Source organism: Mustela putorius, unplaced genomic scaffold (genome assembly GCF_011764305.1).
Source record: "Mustela putorius furo isolate JIRA1106 unplaced genomic scaffold, ASM1176430v1.1 tig00003853_pilon_pilon_pilon, whole genome shotgun sequence".
Taxonomy (NCBI): Eukaryota; Metazoa; Chordata; class Mammalia; order Carnivora; family Mustelidae; genus Mustela; species Mustela putorius.
This window is the reverse complement of record NW_025422005.1, coordinates 26742111-26763370: the sequence shown is the minus strand read 5'-3', so window position 1 is coordinate 26763370 and position 21260 is coordinate 26742111. Positions and strand designations below refer to the sequence as shown.

Sequence of the window (21260 nt, the reverse complement as noted above, 5' to 3'; positions counted from 1 at the left end):
TTATTGTGCTTTCAAGGGGACATAGCAGATAGAGTTTCTGTTATCCCAAACCCTCCCATGGCCTTTAAGGGACAGCTTAAAGCCCACTTCCTCCAGAAGGCCCTACCTTATCACTCAGACCCTCTCTTCTGAACACCCAGAGCATCGAGTCTAAAATGTAGCACGGCATTACAACTTCATTACATTCCGCTGTATTCTTATAAAAAGGGTTCAGTCTTAATATTCTTCATTGTGCGCTCCCTGACCCACAGTCTCTGATAGTTTTGTGGGCTGAGAGGCAGAGTTCTCATGTCTTCCAGAACATATGTCCCTGTTAGTTCCTCTCCTTTCCCAGCTGAACCGCCTGCTTTTGACCTCGCTGTCTCTGTCTTCTAGAAAACAACAAGCCTCCACAGGCAGATGCAGGCCCAGATAAAGAGCTGACCCTTCCGGTGGACAGCACAACCCTGGATGGCAGCAAAAGCTCTGATGATCAGAAAATTATCTCCTATCTCTGGGAGAAAACACAGTGAGTATTGACGCAAAACCTCTACTGCTGCAACGTCTCCAGGCCTTTGAAAGCAAGGACTTACTTGTGTTTAAGAGTTCACTTGCTCTTGCTGGCTTATCCAAGGGGGATGACTGAGAAAGAAACATTAGCCGTCCTAAACTTCAACTCTAAGAAAATGACAGAAAATAATCGTTGTAAGAAAAAAAAAAAACAATGCTTGCCGTCAGCTAGTCTCCAGTTAGTACTTTGTGGTCCTGGTACTTTTACAGGTACAATCCATCTGCCGAAATGCACAGTTTAATTACACTTGAGAGGCAGGATGGAAGGGGTAATGGAGCAGAAAAATACCGTTGCTCAAAATTAACTGGGTAAGGCTGGCAGTGGGGATGGGGCAGAAAAGCTATTACAGAGAATTGAAAATTCATCTGCACAATGAAAACATTGCTCTGGTATCATTTCCTTAAAGACACCGTTTACGAATTATGTTAATGAGAGGCCAAAGGCACTAACCAAAATAATAATAATTGAACTGGAATTACCTAATCGAACCATTTCTGGTTCTCACAGTTTCTTTCAGCTTCTTTAAGCCATAACAAATGGAACTCAAATTGTATGCATAATCCCACGGGAAGCAAAAGAATTCTAAGGAACAGTTAAAAGCATTCTTAGTTTCCAAAGGTACCAATGACAGGACAGACTGAACTCTTTGTTTTATTTTTGTTTTTGATGAGGGCATAGAAATGGGTGGCAAGGGGCTATAACTTGACTGTAGAAGTGACTTGACTTAACGATTGCTGAGTTGGATTTTAGAAATTCTTTTCCTTGGCTCTTATCTCTTGTGGATAACCAAGTCTTCCTCAGCCCAGTGTGTTTGAATTATAACTGTTGAAGACATAGCTGATAAACCTTCAGCTGAGTTTCACTAGTGCCTACAGCAGAACTGATCCTGAGAGTAGCTTCTTGGAAGAGATCTGCTTTGGAGGGATGACTGGGGCCAGAGATTGTAGATTTAAACAGCAAAACAAAGCAAAACCTGGGAGACTGCAGATTTCTCTTGTCATTCTATAATTTTAAGGAAAACTCTGGGGGCATTTTGCTCCTTGGAATGTGTAGAGCTATGCCTGGATGTTGGCACAGAGCTCACTCCCTGGCTTCAGGCTGCTGTGTGAGGCCCCAGGGGTGGAGGAAGGCTGCAGGGTGTCCGGGGTCCTCTGTACCACTGTCCAGGAGCTGCAGGGAGCTTGGCTTTAGAGCTGCTGAGATGAGGATGGTTTTGCTGAGAGATCCTCTGCAGCCTTGGCCCATTTCCTTTCCTTGGCTTTTTAGTAGGAGGGAGTTTGGCGTGTGATTAAGAAACGCATCCTGCTCCTTTGCTGGCAAGAGCTGAACCAACTACTGGGCCAGAAATGCTTTTCAGAAACATCACTCTGAAATCATTCTTTTGATCAGAGACCTGCTCAGAAGCACTTTCTTCCCCTTACAAACTGGAACAGCAAACAGTTTGAATGTTCTAGAAATTCATAGAAAGGATAAAGCCAGACATGTTTGAAAGCTGGTGAATGGAATTTTCTGATCGGCAGGGGAGCCTGTATTTTGGGGCGAAATGACGCTCTGTCCAAATGGAATATTTTTAAACATGCCCTCTCAAGGGCTGGGAAACAATAGTTCGTGTCTCGGCTGAGGCAGTAATTGTCTGCTCCTGCTGAGTCAGGGACAGGAGAATAGCCAACAGGTACAACTCCACCCTCTGGTTTCTGTCTTTGTCCAGGGGACCTGATGGCGTGCAGCTTGAGAATGCTAACAGCAGTGTCGCCACTGTGACGGGGCTCCAAGTAGGAACCTATGTGTTCACCTTGACTGTCAAAGATGAGAGAAACCTGCAAAGCCAAAGTTCTGTGAATGTCATTGTCAAAGAAGGTACCTTCCTGCCCTTGGGTTGGTGCAGTCTCTGGGTCAGATACCTGAGGAACTGGGCATCTCCTTTTTTGGCAGCAGAAATTGACCAGAGATAAGGGGTGGCGGGGTAAACTGGGGAGAAGGGCAGCTGTTATGTGCTTCTAAAACAGCCTTTAGTTGGGAGTGAATGCAAGGTGAATTTTAACTTCTTGTCCCCCACCTTCCTTCTCAGTTGAATAGGGAAAGAATTTGTTTTTTTTTTTCCTTTGCATTTTTATTTTGCCTCCACTGCTAAGCCCTGGGGTTTCTGTGGTTCTCTTGCTGGCTGCAGTGACACCTGCTGTCAGGCCTTAGAATGACTGTCATGCCCTTAGTTTCCTGTGGTCCTCTGTGAGCCTGTGGACGGGATGCCAGCATGAGGCAGGAGTCTGTGGGTTTGCTGAGGTTTGCAGGCCCAGACCGACGATGGCCCTGGGGGAGGGCTGTAAGAGGCATGAGGGTCACTCCTGCTAGGGTGTCCGTGCTCAGCTGCTAGAGACTGCACACCTGAGTAAACAAGGCTGCAGCTGGGGCCCAGAGGAAGAGAGGTCTTTTTTTTTTTTTTTTTTCCCTCTCTCTCTGTTAGAGTATTAAGGAATAAAAGAAGATGTTGAAAAAATAACATTTTTAGGTCATATTTTGAAGAGAATGTGTGCTATCAGCTACGTGAAATCTAAAGTGTAAGGCTTTTTAGCCCAGTTGGGGTCTCTGTATCTAGTCACCACATGCTTCCCGAGAAGACACATGGAACCCTTTCAGGGAAGCTGCTAGGAGGGCCCAGGAGAAGACTCAGCCCTCTCTGCTGGACGATGTCAGAAAAACATTTTGCTGGGCTGGGTTTTATTACCATGGAGAGAGGGGAACTGAAGCCTGGTCTTCACTGGGTCCTAACCCCCAATAGCTCATTGTCAAAAAAAACCCCGCTCTGCTGTTAGGTGCTGGCATGAATAGGTGCTTATGATAGCTTTCTCCGTTTCAGATACTTTCGATGTTAATTTCCCCCTAAGCATCATGAAGAAGCATTCTTTCTTTTCCAGAATGTTATTTCACTTATATCTCTTTGGTTAGAAATGAACAAACCGCCTGTAGCCAAGATAACTGGGAATGTAGTGATTACCCTGCCCACGGACACAGCAGAGCTGGATGGCTCCAAGTCGTCAGATGACAAGGGAATAGTCAGCTACCTCTGGACCCGAGATGAAGGGAGCCCAGCAGCAGGGGTAAGTGTCAGGAACCAGAGAGCTACACAGGGTCAATGTGATGAGATGGGGAGAGGAAACTGAGCCAAACATTCCAGGATCTGTTTCAACATGGGTGAGGGGTGGTCTCTTATGTCAAACCTGGATTGCCCTCTGAAATTCAGGGAACCCAAATGATTTGCCTAGCATTGCTCTGCAAGCTAGGATGCCCTAATTTTTTTTTTTTAAGATTATTTATTTATTTATTTGACTGACAGAGATCACAAGTAGGCAGAGAGAAAGGGGGAAGCAGGCTCCCCGCTGAGCAGAGAGCCTGATGCGGGGCTCGATCCCAAGAACCTAGGATCAGGACCTGAGCTGAACTGGATGCCCTAATCTTGCATCTGTGGGCTGCAAAGCTTTTATAAAGCAGGAGCTGCCCAGAGGGAGCTTAGTTATAACAAACAGCACCCAACCCCACAAAAGGAGTCTGTTTTGCCCTTTGGTGTAGCCAGTGTTGTTCAACCCCACAGGAGGTGCTAAATCACTCTGACCACCACCCAATCCTCTTTCTTTCGAACCTGGTTGAGGGCACCTACACATTTCACCTGCACGTGACTGATGCGAAGGGGGAGAGTGACATGGATCGGACTACCGTGGAGGTGAAGCCTGGTGAGTTCATTTAGCACTGGGACTGGCTGGGAGTGCTGGCCTAGCCCAGCAGGACCTCAGACCTGGGCCCCTTTCCCCCGGTAGGACAGAGACAGGTGGCAAAGCCAGCTTCTAAACACCTGAAAAACCCTGAGCTGAAAAATCCTTGGACTCTGTTTCAACAGTACCCCTCCTCCCCACGCAGGATTATGGACCCCTGCTCCACCCCCCCATTTCCGATGGAGAAACGGAGACTCCCAGAGGGCAAGGCTTGCTCAGTGTCACACAACAGTTGTGTCAGAGCCAGGCCCTCATGTCCCTGGTCCAGCACTCCCTCCTGTCCCTGTGATGGATGAGAGAGGGCTCTGGGTGCTTCGGGAATCTGAGCACAGGAATAACTTGAGTCATGATGTCTCATCACCACCCAGCTGCAGAAAACAATTTATTTTTATAAGTTGAGCCTCAGGCTTTATCTGACAGCCCAGGGAAGGTAAAGTAACTGGTATCCTTTACATTTTTCAGATTTGCAGAAATAAAATTTCTTTCTTAAATAGAACCGTGTTTTTATTTTGCTTTGAGGCTGATTTGGTATTAGGGAAGGAGTGTGGGGTGGGGTAGAGCTTTATAAATTCCTGAGCATCTGATGAGAAGGTATTAACTTTCAATCTACTCTTTGTTATATAGGCCAAGCTCATGTACAGATGTCTTAGATGGGAAGGGATCTTGGCGGATCTTCTAGTCCTTGTCCTGCCTCTATGAAGGACAACAGCCAAGACATGATAAAGTCTCTTCTGTGTTTCAAATCAGATCACAAATAGTCTACTAATTATGTAAATGATACATCAGGACAGGCAAATGGTGCATCCAGTTATGGGAATAAGGTATTCTGAATAATCGCTTTTAAGTTCCAAGTGCAGAGCAGTCTCTAGGACACAATCAGAAATGAAGGATAGTGGTCTCCCAGTTCTAGAGTTACAAGAACATCGTGCTCTGATATTGCTCTAGGGAAGTCCTTGTCTCTTGACCACCCAGATTTTTTGTGTCTTTACTGTCTTCAAACCTGTAGGGCTGATACAATTCCATTATCAGTAAGATTGTTGAGATGAACATTTTCCCTCTCATTGTTGTAGACAAAGCATAGCAAGTCATTGAAAACTAGATTGTGGAGAGATTATAGATATCCCCCACTCAGCCTGGAGAGCTCAGCAAAGTCAACTGGGAAAAAGCTTTTATTATTATTATTATTAAAGATTTTATTTATTTGAGAGAGAGAGCGGGGGGAAGGGTAGAGGGCGAGAAACCTTTGTGCAGATTCCCCAGTGAGTGGGGAGCCTGATGCCTTTGTGACCTTGAGAGCATGACCTGAGCCAAACCAAGAGTCTGACGCTTAACCAACTGAGCCACCTCGGGCGCCCCAGGGCAGAAGCTTTTAGACCAGACCTCGAAGTGTTCTCTTCCGCACTCCCTTCACCAAACCTGTGGTCTCCCTGCTATGGCCCGATGCCCAGCTCACGTGTGGTAGTTGTCCGGATGGCATAGAGCTCTCCACGTCAGCCCTCGATTACATTACTGGCAGTTCAGTCTAGTCCCTTTCCACTTGCAGGAGGTCAGTTGCATTCCTGAATGCTCTCACTGCTTTCGCTCCTGTGCCAGAACGGATGCACAGTGGCAGGTCTGTGTTCACACTCCTCCTTCCAAAGCCATGACTGATTCACGTGCTTTCCAGATCCCAGGAAAAACCACCTGGTGGAGATCATCTTGGATGTCAACGTCAGTCAGCTAACTGAGAGGCTGAAAGGGATGTTCATCCGCCAGATTGGAGTCCTCCTGGGGGTGCTGGATTCCGACATCATTGTGCAAAAGATTCAGCCATACACAGAGCAGAGGTAGCTGGGAAATGGGGGTGTGTGTGTGTGAAAAGGCAAGACCAGGGGCCCCCTGGGCTTCCCAATTGAGCTGAGAAGTAGTGTGGGTAGATAGAGAAGGGTGGGCTCTCTGACCAAGAACTGCTCATGGTTTCCGTTCCTTGAATGAACTTGTCTCTTCTAGCACAGGTCACATACTCAGTATTAGATATTGTAGCAGGGTGTTAGGTACCAGGTCATAGTCTAGTAGGGAAGACAGTCAGAATAAGCATATAACATTAATACAGGGTGAATTTGACAGACTGAGGTATCACGGAGACACAGGCAAGGCCAATTAATTCTTTCAGAAGAGTAGGGGCAGGATTTTCCACCGAGCAAGCATAGAAAGACTCAGAGGAAATTCATAAAAGGGGAATAGCATGAGCCATGGTCCTGTGATATGAAAGTACCGAGTTTCCCCTGGAAGAAGTCCTTTGGTTCAGAGCACTTCCTAGGCCCCAGGACAAGGGGGGAGATGAGACCAGCTGTGCAGATGGGCAACAGTCACAAGCAAGCCAAGGAGTTTCGTTTTTATAAAAGTTTGGGAAGGCGGGGAGGACTCAAGTTTTATATGTGTGAAGTTTTTGTTTTGTTTTTGAAGCAAGAAAATTTGGGTTTTTGTTTTGTTTTAGGAAGACCAGTACTATGGAGGCTACACCAAAATAGGGAGAGACGCAGGGTTGGGGAGCCTAGAACTAGTCTAGTAAAAAGGTAATAAAACCTAAGTTAAGGTAGTGGCAATGGAATAACAGAAGAGGAGAAGAAATGAAAAGAAAACAAAGGTAAATCAGAAGGACTTGGGGATCCTTTGGGGATGAAGGTGAATGAAGCATCAAACCGAAGGCTTTAGGTTTACATGCCTGGATGGATAGTGGACACATTTACTGAAGTTAGGGATTCAGAAGGAATCAGTTTCAAAGAAAAGACCATGAGTTCAATTTTGACTGTTGCATTTTGGGTGTCTCATGGGTGATATGTAGAGATATTTCATCAGACAGTGGCAAGTATAGGTTGGAACTTGGGGTGGGAAAAAAAGCCAGAGGTAGGGAGTCACGGCACACAGGCAGGAATCAAAGCCATGAGGACAGATGAGTCACACTGGGGGAGTGTCCGGCGTGCCAGAGAACCCCAGTATTTAAGGAGGAGGCAAGGAAAGAAGAGCCAGCAAAGGAAACTGGGAACCAATAGTAGAGGCGGGAGGAAAAGCAGATGGGAGCAGTCTGCTGGCAGGTGGGGGCTGCCAAAGGGTTCAGATGCCACAGAGGAAGAGTATGATGAGGACATAAAACAGGCTTTTGGCTTTTTGATTGGGAGATCATTAGAAGTACAGTGAGAGGATCTTACTTTGATGTTGGGGACAGAAGGCAAATTCATGTCATGGTTGGAGGATACAGAGATGGTAAATAGGACGAGGCTGGAGCCGAAGAGAAGATGGGAGGTTGCAAGAACACCTTTCAAAGACAGGAGATACTCGAGCACCTTTATAGACTGAGGGAAGGTGCAGAGGAAACGTAGAAGGTAGAGGCTGCTTCCAAAGGGGGCAGGTCTGGGGGCCCAGCTGTGGGCGGAGCAGCAGCAGCAGTCTCTCTGGAGGGGGGAGGAAGGGCGGGCAGCTGTGCTATGACGGCTGGATTCTGAAGCACACAGGTTGGTGTCTGACAGCATTGGTACCAGTGTGCTGGGTTTTGTCTCTGAAACTGGAGGCAAGGCCATCTGCTTTGAGGAGGTGAGAAGGAGGTGGGTAGCCTGAGGAAAATGGTAAAGGTTGGGAACAGGAGTTCCAGAAAAGGGTTTTGGCTCTGAGCGGTATTGAGGTCTCAGGCAAAGTTAGAGACAGGAGATGAGAGTGGTGGTTCCCAACTCCAGCTACATGACAGAACACCTGGAGGTGGTGGTTGTTGTTGTTTTTTAAATTTTTATTTATTTTTAAAATTTCTTTTCAGTGTTCCAGAATTCATTGTTTATGCACCACACCCAGTGCTCCATGCAATCCGTGCCCTCCACAATACCCACCACCAGGCTCACCCAACCTCCCTCCCCCCGCCCCTCCAGAATGCTCAGATTGTTTTTCAGAGTCCACAGTCTTGCATGGTTTGTCTCCCCACACAGGGAGTTTTTACTGAATATGCCATTAGCTGTGCCTCACCCCCCAAGATGAGAATTCAGTTGGTCCGGAGTGAGGTCTGGGCACCTGAAACCTCAGAGCTCTCTACACGCACACAGTTGGGGCTCACTGGATCAGAGCGTGATGACTAGGGCTTTCTCTTTAAGCTCTGCTGGCTGCCTGAGAGTAAGAACAGGGCGAGTGGCTGCTTAGATTGACGGGAGCTGGTGGGGATCAGGGCAGACGCAATGCTGATTCTTGAGCAGGTGTGCTGCTGGAAGTGTCCCGAAAGGGTTTGCTGGCACACTTACCCTCACTGCATCTGGACGAGGATGCAGGGTCACAGTGGTTCTGGGTTTCTGGCTTGGACTGATTGGCCTAGTTGAGGAATTCAGGAGGAGGATGGGCGTGCAGGGAATCTACCACAGTGGGAAAGAGCACAGGGCTGACACCAGACAAACCTGTCAGTGTCAGCTCTGGGATGATGAACAAGGCACTTCCCCTCTCTGAACCTAGTGTGCAACCTAGTGTAAAAATGCGAGTCCCCTTTCATAGGGTTGTTACTGAGAATTAAATAAGAGGATGTTTATACAGTCCCTACCACACAGAGAGTGCTCAGTTGGTGCTTATTTTAAGTTTGAGACCTGTTGGATTGGAAGTGCCTGAGAGAGAGATGGGGTGGGTATTCTAGCAAGCTTTTGTAGATGTGGTCAGTCAAGAGAGACAAGGAGAGAAGAGGTGAAGGTTTGAGGGTTACTGGTATAGAGAGAGGAATTGAAATTGTCAGCATGGATTAGGTAACTGGGAGAAAATAATGAGAAGTGAACCACAGATCCTTTATGGCAAAGGTTTGTTTTTAGATTCTGGAATTTATAATACCCCACTATTCATCTCGCCGCACAGCAAACTTACAGAAAGTCTTTTATGACAGTGCTTCCCAACAGGTTATGTCGTACCAACACAGGAAGCAATGCCATGTGTGGGGCACTTTGGGTTAAATCGATGAGGCTGCTTTACCGGAAGGAACTGATCCGGGGCCTCCGGGTCCCAGCAGCCACCCTGTGTGCCAAGGGGATCGCTTTCTTGGATGCACTTACAACCCAGTGTGACCCACTGATTACAAAGGTTTGGCTGTGAGAGTGCTGTGGAGTCATGGGCTCCCTGAAATGAAGACCGAGGCATAGAGAACAGACTTTGTGCCCACAGAAATGTGAGGTCAAACATGGTCTGCCTTGGACAGAAACTGCCAGAAAAGCAAACAGATTCTGGACATGGGGTAGCATAGTCTTGCACCAACCACACCACTGTGTCGGGTCTTTCTTGTTGCTATTGTAGTAATGATCATTTGACTGTTCTGATCCATGGATTATGCGCTTTTTAAAAAGAATTTATTTATTTGAGAGAGCACAAGCAGGGAGCCTGATGCAGGGCTCGATCCCAAGACCCCGGAATCATGACCTTAGCTGAAGGCAGACGCTTAACCGACTGAGCCACACAGGTGCTCCCATGGATAATGCTTTGATGCTGTCCGACAGCAGACATTTTTCAGGGCACTGTGGTCTGTCTTACAGGTAACCTAGACATAAACACACACACACAGATTAAGACACACACAGCCCCACACTACAGTCTCAGCTGTTTTAAAGGCTGGCAGCAGACACGTAGTAACCAAACAAATCCCCGTTTTCCTGACCTCCAGTGACTGGTTTGGAATAAGTCCTCTTGTGAGCTGGGACAGCTTAGGGCATTGCTGAAAGCACAAGTTTTGGAGTCAGACATCTCAACATTGGGATTTGGCTCTGCCATGATTAACTCTGTGATCCTTGCAAGTTACTTAACCCTTCCGAGCCCACACTGTCCTCTGTGAAATGGAGAGGACACGGAGAGCAGCTTAGCCTAGTGTCCAGCACAGCGTGCGGTGCTCTGTAGCGAATGTAGCTGCCCCTGCTGGGCACGGCTTCCGCTCACTCACATTTTCGCGTGTCTCTGCAGCACCAAGATGGTATTTTTTGTTCAAAACGAGCCTCCCCACCAGATCTTCAAAGGCCATGAAGTGGCAGCGATGCTCAAGAGTGAGCTGCGGAAGCAAAAGGCAGACTTCCTGATATTCAGAGCTCTGGAAATCAATACTGTCAGTGAGTAATCATGGGCAGCTGGGAAGAAGAGCCTACCCAGAGCCCACAGCTCCCCGCAGCCCCGCTGTCCCCAGGCTTCGTCTCCTGTTTTCGAGGAGCACGGAAACAGTCACTTTGCTCCACCAGCAGTGTCCTGAAAGCGTCCCGACTCGGTGCAGGGGTTCTTCACCTGGGTTCCATGGGCCCGTGAGACAGGGGTCAGAGTAGTGGGCTGGGAGCTTGAATGAGAAAAAATGACGTCTTTATTTTCACCCACCTCTAACTGAAATCTATTACTTCCTGCTATTGTGAAGGTAGGCAAAAACCCCAGTAGTATTAACTGAACCTGTGACTTTTAAGGCAGTAGAAATCACAGGTAATTTCATAGCACATTACATGACAAAACGTCATTTTTACTCATCATTACTTCAAAATTATGGCAGTTCTTAGACCCACTGCTAGATCTGGTTACTTAATGTTTTCATAAAGACACACATATATTACTACATTATTAAATATTTCAAAAATGTGCAATATCATTGCTTTCCTTCACAATACTGTATATTTTATTTTGGCATTAATGTGATGCACAGAAGGGGTCTGTGGGCGCTGAGAGATTAAGAACTTCCCACAGGGAGCGGCAGCAAAGCAGGACAGCTGGACTGTGCCAGTGGCCTTGCTCCCTACTGCTGCCTGATCTGCCTGTGACCATCACCGTGGCCGGGCGGCGTGCATGCCGGCAGAGGCCCCCAGGCAGGGGCACCGCAGTTCCATCCTCATGTGCGCTGGCAGCCGTTGGGCCAGCCCTGACTCCTGTCCCCCCGTCCCCTTTCCCGCTGCTTTCAGCGTGCCAGTTGAACTGTTCTGACCATGGCCACTGTGATTCGTTCACCAAACGCTGTATCTGCGACCCTTTCTGGATGGAGAACTTCATCAAGGTGCAGCTGAGGGATGGAGACAGCAACTGTGGTGAGTCTTCTGCTCGGCAACGTGCCAGTGGCTTTGGCGCTGAACGTAGTTCTGAGTTGAGCAGGTGGGTGGTGGTGTTTCCGAGGCAGATGAGCAAGCGAGGAGAACTCTGTGTATGTTCTGTTTGCAGAGGACTTTTACTTCCTTCCTCCACGCTGCTCCAGGTTAGAGCAGGATTCTGCAGCAGGCTTGTACGAAGAACCAGGCTTAAGTCCGACCGAGTGCAAACTGCAGCCTAGGTTGGATCAGCTGCACGGCCTCCTTTTTGGAGTGCCTCTGTGCGGCAGCCCAGTGGGAGCCCTCAGATTTCTGCATGCCCCCGCCCCCTGAGAAAGCTCCTTACAGCCTGCCCCTCTGCCCCACGGGCTCAGCAGGGACAGTGCAGGGGGTTGAAAGCTTCGGCTGCTGCCTACAGCTGCGAGGTCTCCCCTGTGCTGGGCTGCTGTGGGGCTGCCTTGTCTGCAGAGCCAAGCCACCTGCTGAGGCCGGGGCACCCCAGGCCGCCCTCCTGGCCTCTGTCTTCACAGCCCTCTCCATTTTGTTTCTCTTGGCAGAGTGGAGCGTGTTGTATGTTATCATTGCTTCCTTTGTCATTGTTGTTGCCCTGGGAATCCTGTCCTGGACGGTGATCTGTTGTTGTAAGAGGTAAGATGGAGTCTCTTCGGAAATTCATTAAAGCTTCTAACTGTATATTCATTAGGGAGGTATCTGGCATCTTCCACACGGAAGACACTGAGTCTTGGCATCCCTTGTTTCCTGTCATGGCCTGAGGCAGGTGCAAAAAAGCTTTCATCACCCTCTCGCACTCCTGAGGACCGGGGTGCACTCCCTCAGCCAAGTGGCTGTCACTGTACCGATTTGCAGCCTGGGAAGTGTGGCCATGACCAGGTGGGAGCAGGAGGGCCCATCTGTGCGCCTGGCTCACCTCTCTAGGGCTGTGTTTCTACTCCACACCTGCCTCAACACATGAGTTCTCAATTCTTTTGCCCTTCTTTCTAGTTGGGATTCATGTGTCTACGTGTTTCCACATATTTGTGGACTTCGGTTAGTCATGATTAAACTAGAATCTTGGAATCTTCTTATCTAGTCTTATGGTATTTAGGGAATGTTTATTAGATGTTTTTCATTATTAATAAGTATGATTTCTGCATTATTTGTGCCAAGTACCAGGATAATATTTTGGGTGGTTTTTTTTTTTTTTTTAATGCATATAACCCCCTTTTCTCATCTCACAGCTAAGGAAATGTAGGCTCAGGAAAATGGCCTCACCTGTCCATGGACACACAGTTAATTAGTAGCAGAGCTGAGATTTAACCTGCAATTTAACTGCACGTAAAACAAAGTGAAAACAATTTTTAAAAATTACCATTAATAACTTGGTTTAATGCTTTCCTCCACGCTCTACCCCTCAAGTGTCAGTTTCTTGTTCTCTTGATTAATAGGGAGACACGGAGCATGTCTGACTTCATGTTGCTTCCCTTCCCTTGCGGCTATGACCTACAGCTTAGGCACCTGTGCTGAGCCCTGCACATGGGCATACCAATCACTGACATTTACAAAACTGCTTTTTTACCTGAAACCGACCTACCTACCTACCTACCTCGAGAAGATAAGTACATATAGAAATGCTTGTGCTGTGTTTAAGATTCACAGGCAGATTCCTACAGAGATCAACTGACCAAGGACAAAGTTTCACAGCCTTCTTGGATGTCTGCAGATATCAGTCACTTCTTGACTCCAGCCTCCTCTCACTCCCCCCTTTACATAAAATTAGCTCAGATCTCACACTGGGGAAAATGGTTCTATGGGATAGGAATCCACCATCTCCTCATTTTGTTGGCTTTCTGAGTCTAGTTGCTTTTCTTGCCCCACGTGTCTTTCCCTTAGGCTGTCGTGTGGGGAGCGTGGCGAGCTTGTACTCCGTTACGGCTGTTTTTAACCAATCTCTACTTCCTTGCACTGTGCAGTGGTGACTCCTTGGTCAGACAGTCATAGTTCCCTTCCCTTCCCAGAATTGGTGAGGAGTATGTGAAGAACCAGTCACAGCTGTCACCTTCCCTCAGCTGGGAAGCATGGGAAAAAACAGTCTTCCTGTTAGGCAGCTCGCAGGGGACAGGGCGCTCTCTGTAATCTGGCTGTCACCTGAGCTACCTGTCTCATGCAGAACCCCCTTCTTGAGCAGCGGTGGGGGATTGTGTTTTTCAGGCAGAAAGGAAAACCCAAAAGGAAAAGCAAGTACAAGATCCTGGATGCCACAGATCAAGAGAGTCTGGAACTGAAGCCAACCTCCCGAGCAGGTAGTGGCCCTTGGGGTTAGGGGTGGGCCCTCTAGATTTGTGCACTCTCCCGGTGAAGAGCACCGTCATTAATTCCCTCCTAAATCTGTCGCTAACAGCTGTTCGTTCTGGAAAAGCGTTTTGTCTATTGCTTGATGAAGGTGGAGGACTGACCTGGCACCACCCTGGCAGAAGCCGTGTGCTGGATGAGCTCTGAGCTGGGGCCGCTTCTCAGGATTGCTTCACTTTGCTGAGGGACTCAGCCTCTTGCTCTTGTTGGCCAGTTCATTTGCCTCAGGGTTCCCTCCTGGCTTTCAGCTTCTCAAGCTGCCTCCAGTAGTCAGGCCTAGGGACCTGGGTCTCTTAGGCCTTAACTAGTCTGTCCTGTCTGGGCAGACAATAAGGTGGGACAGCTCTCCAGATGTCCTCCTCCGTGGGCCTTCCTCTCCCATCTTCCTCTAGCCAGTATTTGGCAGACGCACAGGCTCTGCTGCTGTCCTGCAGCAGGCGGGAGGGCAGCTTGCCTGCTGGCTCCGGTGTGCGGGGGCCCATCTGTCCGGTGCCTCCCACCCAAGAATCACCAACTGCGCCAGCTTTGAGGTGGCTTCGGTGAGGGTGTGGGCAGGGGCGCCCTTCCTTGGCCTGGTGTCGTCGGCAAGGTTTCCGTGCACCGAGGCCCTGGTAGGCATCGAGTATCTGTGGGCTTCTAGAGCTATTCCTAAACACTTGGCAAGCAGAACCGTTCTTAGACAAAGTACGAAACAGCACTCATAGTCAAAGCTTTGTATTAGGAGAGGCGGAAGGGGAGTACAAAGCGTTCTAAGACACAAGCTCTGCCCTCGGCATTCCAGGCTACAGAGGGAGCAAAGGCACATCAGAAGAAAACAAATGCTCTGAGGTGGTCTGGGCCTGCACCTGGGCAGCTGGATTCGGGAAGTCTGTGGGGTGGCACCTGGAGGAGGTGTGGGGCTCCTTAGGCAGGAGAGGGGTCTGGGGGTAAAAACATGCACAGTCCACCCTAAACATAGCAGCCAAGGTTGTTTTCACATGACTCCCAAAGTTTCTCCACCCCTTGAAATCCTTCAGTGGCTGACTCTGGGTCTGGCCGACGTGGCCTTGGGTGACCTTTCATCTGTTTGCTTCTCTGAGATCTTCCTCCTTGTTGACCTCTCTCTTCCTCAGCGAGTTCTGCTGGTTCATATTTCTGTCCAGAAAGCTCCTTCTCATCCCTCCCTTAACCTGCTCACGTTGTGCTCATCTCTCTGCCACGTGTCTGTTTTGGCATTTCTCTCCCTGTATTATACTAGTTATGTGCGTGTCCCCTTACCAGTCAGTGAAATCGTTGAGGGCAGGGACTGTGTCTTACTCCTTACTGCACGTGGATTGAGACCACTGTGTGCCAGGCCCTCTGCCAGACACTGGGGACGTTACGGTGAGCTCACCACAGACTGCTCCTGTGCGGCTTCTCCCAGACAGACACGAAACACATGGACTCACAACTGTACAGAATGTGGTAATAAAAGGTCTTCACAGGAACATAAAGAACGCTTGAACTGAGACTCAAGGGAGGAGTAGGCGTTAGCCACACAAGGACTCTGAGAAAGAGCAGTCCAGGCAAAGGAGCAGAGTTGGTAAAGGCCCAGCTGTGGAAGGAGCGGAGGGCATCTGACGAAGGAGAAGGGGACCTACTGGACATGGCGAGCACAGGGTCAGTGCTGCGCAGGTGAGCAGGGACCTGGCTATGTGCTCCCTCTGAGAGCAATAGGGAGCCCCGGGCAACTTTTTAAGGAGGTAAATGATCTGTTTGACTTCTGTCTTTAAAAACCCTGACTGCTATGTGAGGGAACTGGAGAGGCAAGAATGGGTAAAAGGATTCGATAGAATGTCCTAATGGTGGCGAGGTGATGACATAAGGAGAGGCCCAGAGATTCCAGGTGCCTTTGCAAGGAAGATGGGATGCAGTTCGGAGTGTGCTGGCGAAGGGGTATGGGAGAAAAGCAGACATGCTTTTTCTGGTCCCTGAGCTGCTGTTTTGAGAACGTGTGGACGGGGTGGTACTGGAGAAGAGTAGTGGTTAGTTAGGACCCTTGTGAATGGGGCTGAGGAAATGAGGCTGAAAGACTGACAAAGACCAAAGTATAAAAGCACTGAAAATCAGCCAAAGGAGGTAAGAATTCTGATGGTAATGAGAAGTGTCATCTTGAACGTGCTGGCTTAGGAAAATCAGTCTAGTGGACGCCAGCAGGGAGATTTTTGCAGTGGTCTAAGAGGGAGGTGACGATGGCTCAACCAGCATGGGGTCAAGAGGATGGAGGAACAGGAAAGATCAGGGCTGACTTCTGACCTGAGGGACAGAGAATGACTCCATAGACAGAATTAAGGCATTGGAGCAGTGATAGCTTGGGTAAGAAAAGATGAATTTAGTTGAACTCAGTAGAATGGTTGAACTGCCAAGCATCAATGTAGGAATCTTCTAGATACTCATGAGGGTCAACAAAAAAGTGGGTCACATCCCTTCTGGGGAGGATACTGAGGGACAAAAGTGGTGTCCAGAACTGAAGAGCCCGAGAAGGACCATCAGTGAGGGAGGGGGGCATCATTAGGGAATGGTCAGGAGTGTCTGCTGCTACAGAAGACAGAATGTTTCCACGATCACTAAAGAAGTTTCTGGTCCTCTAAAGAGCTGGAGGTAGGATGGGGACTGGCAGCAGAAGACAAATGCAGATTGTTCAGGCAGTGAGTACGTGGTGAGGAAATAGACTGTGACTATTGAGAAGTCCTTTACGAATGGAGCAGTAAGTTGTGGAGAAGCAGAGTGGGGCTGGAGGGCAAGGCTGCAGGCAGAAATGAAGATAGAGGTGAGGCTCCAGAGGAGGAGAGAGGGAGTGGGGGGAAAGGAGAGGGTGCGGGATACAGGGAGTTGCTTTGGCAAGACAGCGTGGAGGGAAAGGCTGGGGGAGGGCATGAGACAGTGCTGCATTGGAGGGGCAACATGCAAAGGAGGCAGATGTCTAGTGAAAAGGGGTTGTGGCAAGGGAAAGCCCCACGGTGGCCAGTTGCATCTGGGTCACCAGGGTGAAACCAGAGGACCACCAGGAGGGCCCTTCTGTGCAGAAAGTGTGTAGCTGAGGCAGCAGTGAGAGTCCCTGGGCATTTAGGCTTATGCAGCTGACCAGGCTGAAGCCCTGCTCTCATCCTAGACTTGGCCCATGAGTGGGTGCAACCCAGAGTAGAGCCACTAGCAGGACAGGGAGAATGGGATTCAGGCCTGTCAGCATAAGGCTTAGAATGGGAGTTCTTCAGCCCGAAGCGTGGGTTGAGCAGGCCATTTGGTGTGTGGAGGTAAGCGGGCATTGACCCTGTCTGGCGGGACCCAGGCTGAGCTTGGACGAGGGGTCTTTGGGGAGCTGTAGCGCCAAAGGCCACCAGGCAGGGCCTGAGGGATGACCACCCTCAGAAGACCTGGTTTACATTCAGCAACTGTGGTTCTGGGGTTTGTTTCGCTACTTTATTGACTTTTCAAAGCTTTCTATTGAGCATATTAGATTGAACCATATAAAATTACGGGTATTTGACTCTCTGACTTTTAAAAATGGTGGTTTGTTTTTGTTTTGTTCTTTTTTGTGGTTCAGTCTAACGTACAGAAGATCATAAGGACAGCTTGATGGGTTTCGATAAGTGAACATACCCATATAATCCACCCCCTTTCTTTCCAGACATGCGTTTCCCCTGCCAACTTCCTTCTGCCATCTTGGAGTGGTTTACATAAATGGAGTCACTGCATTTGGCCCCTTCCACTCACCATTACATTTACGACGTTCACATGTTGTTGGTAGAGCACGAGTCTATTCTTTCCCTGCTGTGTCGTTTCCCCTGTGTGAATGTCTTTGGCGGGTATATGGTCGTCAGGCAACTGAATTCTTTCCGTTTTTGGCTGTTATGAGGAGTGCCGCTGCAAACGCTCTGGTCCGTGCCCAGCTTGTACTGTTTAGTGGGGGAAATCGCTCAGTTCTCCAGGCAGAGCGGGAGTTCGTGTGGGCAGGTTCGTGTGAGTGCCGTCTACTGTGGAGCCAGGCGCGGGTTCCTGTCCTCAGCAGCCGTGAGGGGAGGAGGGCTCGGAACCAGCTTTGAGAGAGGGAAGCTTCATGTGGGTCCTTGGAGGGGCCTGCTTCCACAGGACAGAAGGAGAAGGATATTTCAGCTGCAGGGGCAGAGCTGGGGTTTGGGGGACCTTGACTCTTATGTTTGCCAGTCCTCCACCACACTGGAGCGGCTCAGGGTGCTGGTGTCAGCCTTATGTCATTCTGCCCAGAATGAAGTGAAAATATTCTGAGAATCCTGAGAAACACTCCCTTCGGAGTTTCGGGGGATCTCGGTGGGCCCAGGGGAAAGGGAGAGTGATTGTTGGATATGGGGGGTTCAAACACACCTCACCTGTCTGGTCACCTTTTTAAGAAAGGAGGTAGTTTAGGTCCAGGGTGGTTGGTGTGGGGTCAGAAGCACTGCCACGCTGGGTCCTCGCCCTGGGCATGTCCCGTTCCTTGTGCTGCTGGCTCTGCCTGCCTCTGGCTTTTTCTGGCACAGCTTCTGCAGCCTCAGGGATGACACAGAATGAAGGTGACTCCAATGGTTTGCAGAATCTCAAGCATCTTTTCTGACCTCGGGTGTTCCTTATGGGTCCTTGTTTGTGCGTTCGGATGAACTGATGGCTTGGGACTGTGTCTGGGAGCCCTGGTACTCCGGTCAGGCGCTCCCAGTAGGAGCGACCTCTCGGAGGCAGGGGCCTGTTCTCCCTGCTCTCCGCCTCCCATACGCACGCCATGGAGTCGGAGCAAACCCCTCTGGGGCACGAGGCTGTATCCTTCCTCAGTGTGGAGAACTCGGGCAGGCCCTTTGCCATCCATGCTGAGCCAGGACACAGTGAAAAGTTCCTCCTCTAGAGCTAACCTCTTGTTGTGTTTTCCTGCCTCCTGTGGGAATTCCATCCTGTTCATGAGGTGAGATGACAAAACATTCCACATTTCAACGAGGAGAACACTGTTGGGTGGCAGTAAGCGGAGCTAACAGATACTGGAGGTCAGGAACCCACACTGCGCCCCAGGTCTGTTGGTCCCATCTACTGTGTGACTTTCCTGAAGGAACTGCTCCAGCTAATTAGGACTGGGACAAGGACTCAGGGAGCCCCTCACAGCCTGGACAGACAGCGGGGACGTTCCCTGTCCCTCTGCTTCTCTTCAGGCTGGGAGAAGGGTACAAGGGCCTGGCTAAAGCCGAGGAAGGTGTGTGCTTCTGACCCTGGATTCGGTTTCTTGCAGGCAGCAAACAGAAAGGCCCAATGCTGAGCAGCAGCCTGATGCGCTCTGAGTCGGAGCTGGACAGCGATGATGCCATCTTCACGTGGCCAGACCGAGAGAAGGGCAAACTCCTGCATGGTCAGAATGGCTCTGTGCCCAATGGGCAGACCCCACTCAAGGCCAGGAGCCCACGGGAGGAAATCTTGTAGCCACCTGGTCTGCTTCCTCAGGGGTGGGCAGTGCCAGGGTCCAGAGCATTGCCGGGCTGGTCCTCAGACCTCCCATGTGTGGGCAGCTGTTCTTCCAGCGTCTGCTGGTCACTCCACCCTAATCCCCTCCACCAGAGCTGCTGGTACTTGAATCCAGAGACATTCTCCAGGAACCCTGAATGAAGCTGTGAACGAAGAGGTTTCCTCTTTAAACCCTTCTGGTAGCCCAACCTCCACCCCAACCTCCTCACCTCAGGGCCTCCTTTCTCGCAAACCCCTCCCCTGCTCCAAGGGCCATCCAGGCAGCTCCCAGCCTCCTCTCCTGCTCCCTGCCCGGAGTGTTGCTGCTCCCAGGGTGCCTGCACAGGGAGGCCGGGCTGTGCCCCCAACACCTGGCTGTAGAACCAAGCATTCCCAGCCTCCAGCTCCCAGGCCTGCCTGTGGGCATGTTCTTTGTTTCCTTCTTTGGGACAGAACGCACCCCTTTGCTAGGTCCGGAGGAAGTGGTAACCCCGTCCTCACCACTGATGCCGGTGTCCGGCCAAGATTCTGGGAGGACTGTTTCAGGAATGGGGAGGGACCCCTCTGGCTGCACTGTTGTGTCAGACAGGGGGCGGGCCACAGACTTGTCCCTTCCTCCTGACCAGCGCTTCAGGGCTCAGGCCCCCCCCACCCTGAGCCAGCAGGAGACAGTCACATGCTGACTGGAAGGTGACGGCATGAGCGCATGTGTGTGACTGCCCCACCGTGGGTCCTCTGTGTCCACCTACGTCTTCTCCGTGTGTCCCTTGCATGTGTGTGTCAGAATGTGCGCGCATCAGCTCCTCATAGGGCTCTCGGCTACCTGCAAGGCAACCTTGACCTGGACAGACTTTTAGCTCCTTGGAACAGAGACTTCCTAAACCCCTCGGGCCCTGTCACCGGTTCCTCAGCCATGTTCTGAGTGTTGAGGAACGGGAGCTTCGGGGGAGTGACTTTTGGAAAGAAACTTAGTTTACACTACTGCACTACTGTCTGTTGTGAGATGATTAAACATGCTATTTAATTGTATGTGTGCCTGCCAGGTGTGCTGCGTTGCTGACCTGTACCATGGGTCCAGTCATCTGCGCATCCCGGTGATGCAGTGGCTTCCAGGAGGCAGGCTGCAGGCCTGGCATCATCAGTGCGTATGGCCGATGGTGCTGGAATTCTGCCTCAGCTGCTGCTGGCTGGGCGGAGGAGTGCACGCTCCTGGCCCCCTGCCGGCTAGCTGCTCCTCTCTAGCTCTCAGGGAGGCAGGCTTTCTGTCCTCTTCTCCGTACCTTCTGTTAACACAAAAATGATTCATTCCCCCACCCTCTTGGCCAAGCAGGGGATTCAAAGTGTTCTGATGCACAGGGTGTAGATTTGAGATTGCTGGGCCCCTGCACTTCCCTTTAGGATTTCCAAAGCAGTAAGGGCAGCCTCGTGCCCCTGGAACACTGCAGTGTTCGTGGAGCAGCCTGCACAGCATGGGGGCTGGGGAGGAGGATTGGTGTACAGTTTTGGGACTCCCAGGGAAGGGAGGAGAGGGGACAGTGGCATTCATACTGTACCCAAAGCCCTGTGTATAAAAACCCACTGGGGGTGGGCAGTATTGGCTCTGTTTTTCCAGATTCAGAAACTGAGGCATAGCAAGAAGTAACTCAGTCCACATACAATAAATGACAGAATTAGAACTCGGGCCCTGCAGAGTCTATTTGGTCTCCATCAAAATTCCCTGGGAGGCTTGACACTGTGGGGCCCCAACTGCAGAATTTCTGACTGAGAAGGTCTGCGGTAGAAGAGAATGTGCCTTTCTACCAGGTTCCCAAGGGATTCTCTGCTGCTGGTCCAGGGACCACACTTGAGAGAACCAGTGGGTCTAAAGGCACAATATATAGTGCAGCATCAACAGAGGCAACAGGTGTCCCATCCTGAAGGTGGTCGGAGGTCATCGGAGAAGCCAAAGCTCAAACTGCTCCAGGCTGGGTGTATGGGCTTCCTCAGTTGTGCAGGTCAGGCTACATGGGAGGAGGCAGAGGGGCAGGTGACCAGGACCTGGGGAGCTGAGTGTGACAGAAAAGCTGTAAAGAATTCAGGAAGGAACTACAGGATCTGACCACTTACTGGCTTTGT

At 50.1% G+C, this 21260-nt stretch overlaps 1 protein-coding gene across 7 annotated transcripts in view; it reads left to right on the top strand.

The window, feature by feature from the left end:
• The window catches only part of KIAA0319L (KIAA0319 like), a 90254-nt gene extending 70080 nt beyond the window's left edge, over positions 1-20174 (top strand). For 4 of the 7 annotated variants that reach the window (XM_004740817.3, XM_004740816.3, XM_004740814.3 and 1 more), the window contains exons 12-21: positions 376-508; positions 2259-2407; positions 3494-3645; positions 4137-4275; positions 5981-6140; positions 10255-10397; positions 11223-11345; positions 11900-11990; positions 13551-13642; positions 18937-20174. In XM_004740817.3, the coding sequence (XP_004740874.1) occupies positions 376-508; positions 2259-2407; positions 3494-3645; positions 4137-4275; positions 5981-6140; positions 10255-10397; positions 11223-11345; positions 11900-11990; positions 13551-13642; positions 18937-19124 (1370 nt within the window). In that variant the 3' untranslated portion in view covers positions 19125-20174. The other 3 variants (XM_045064184.1, XM_013046075.2, XM_004740820.3) reach the window with 3 other exon arrangements.
• Positions 20175-21260: the final 1086 nt, after the last annotated feature.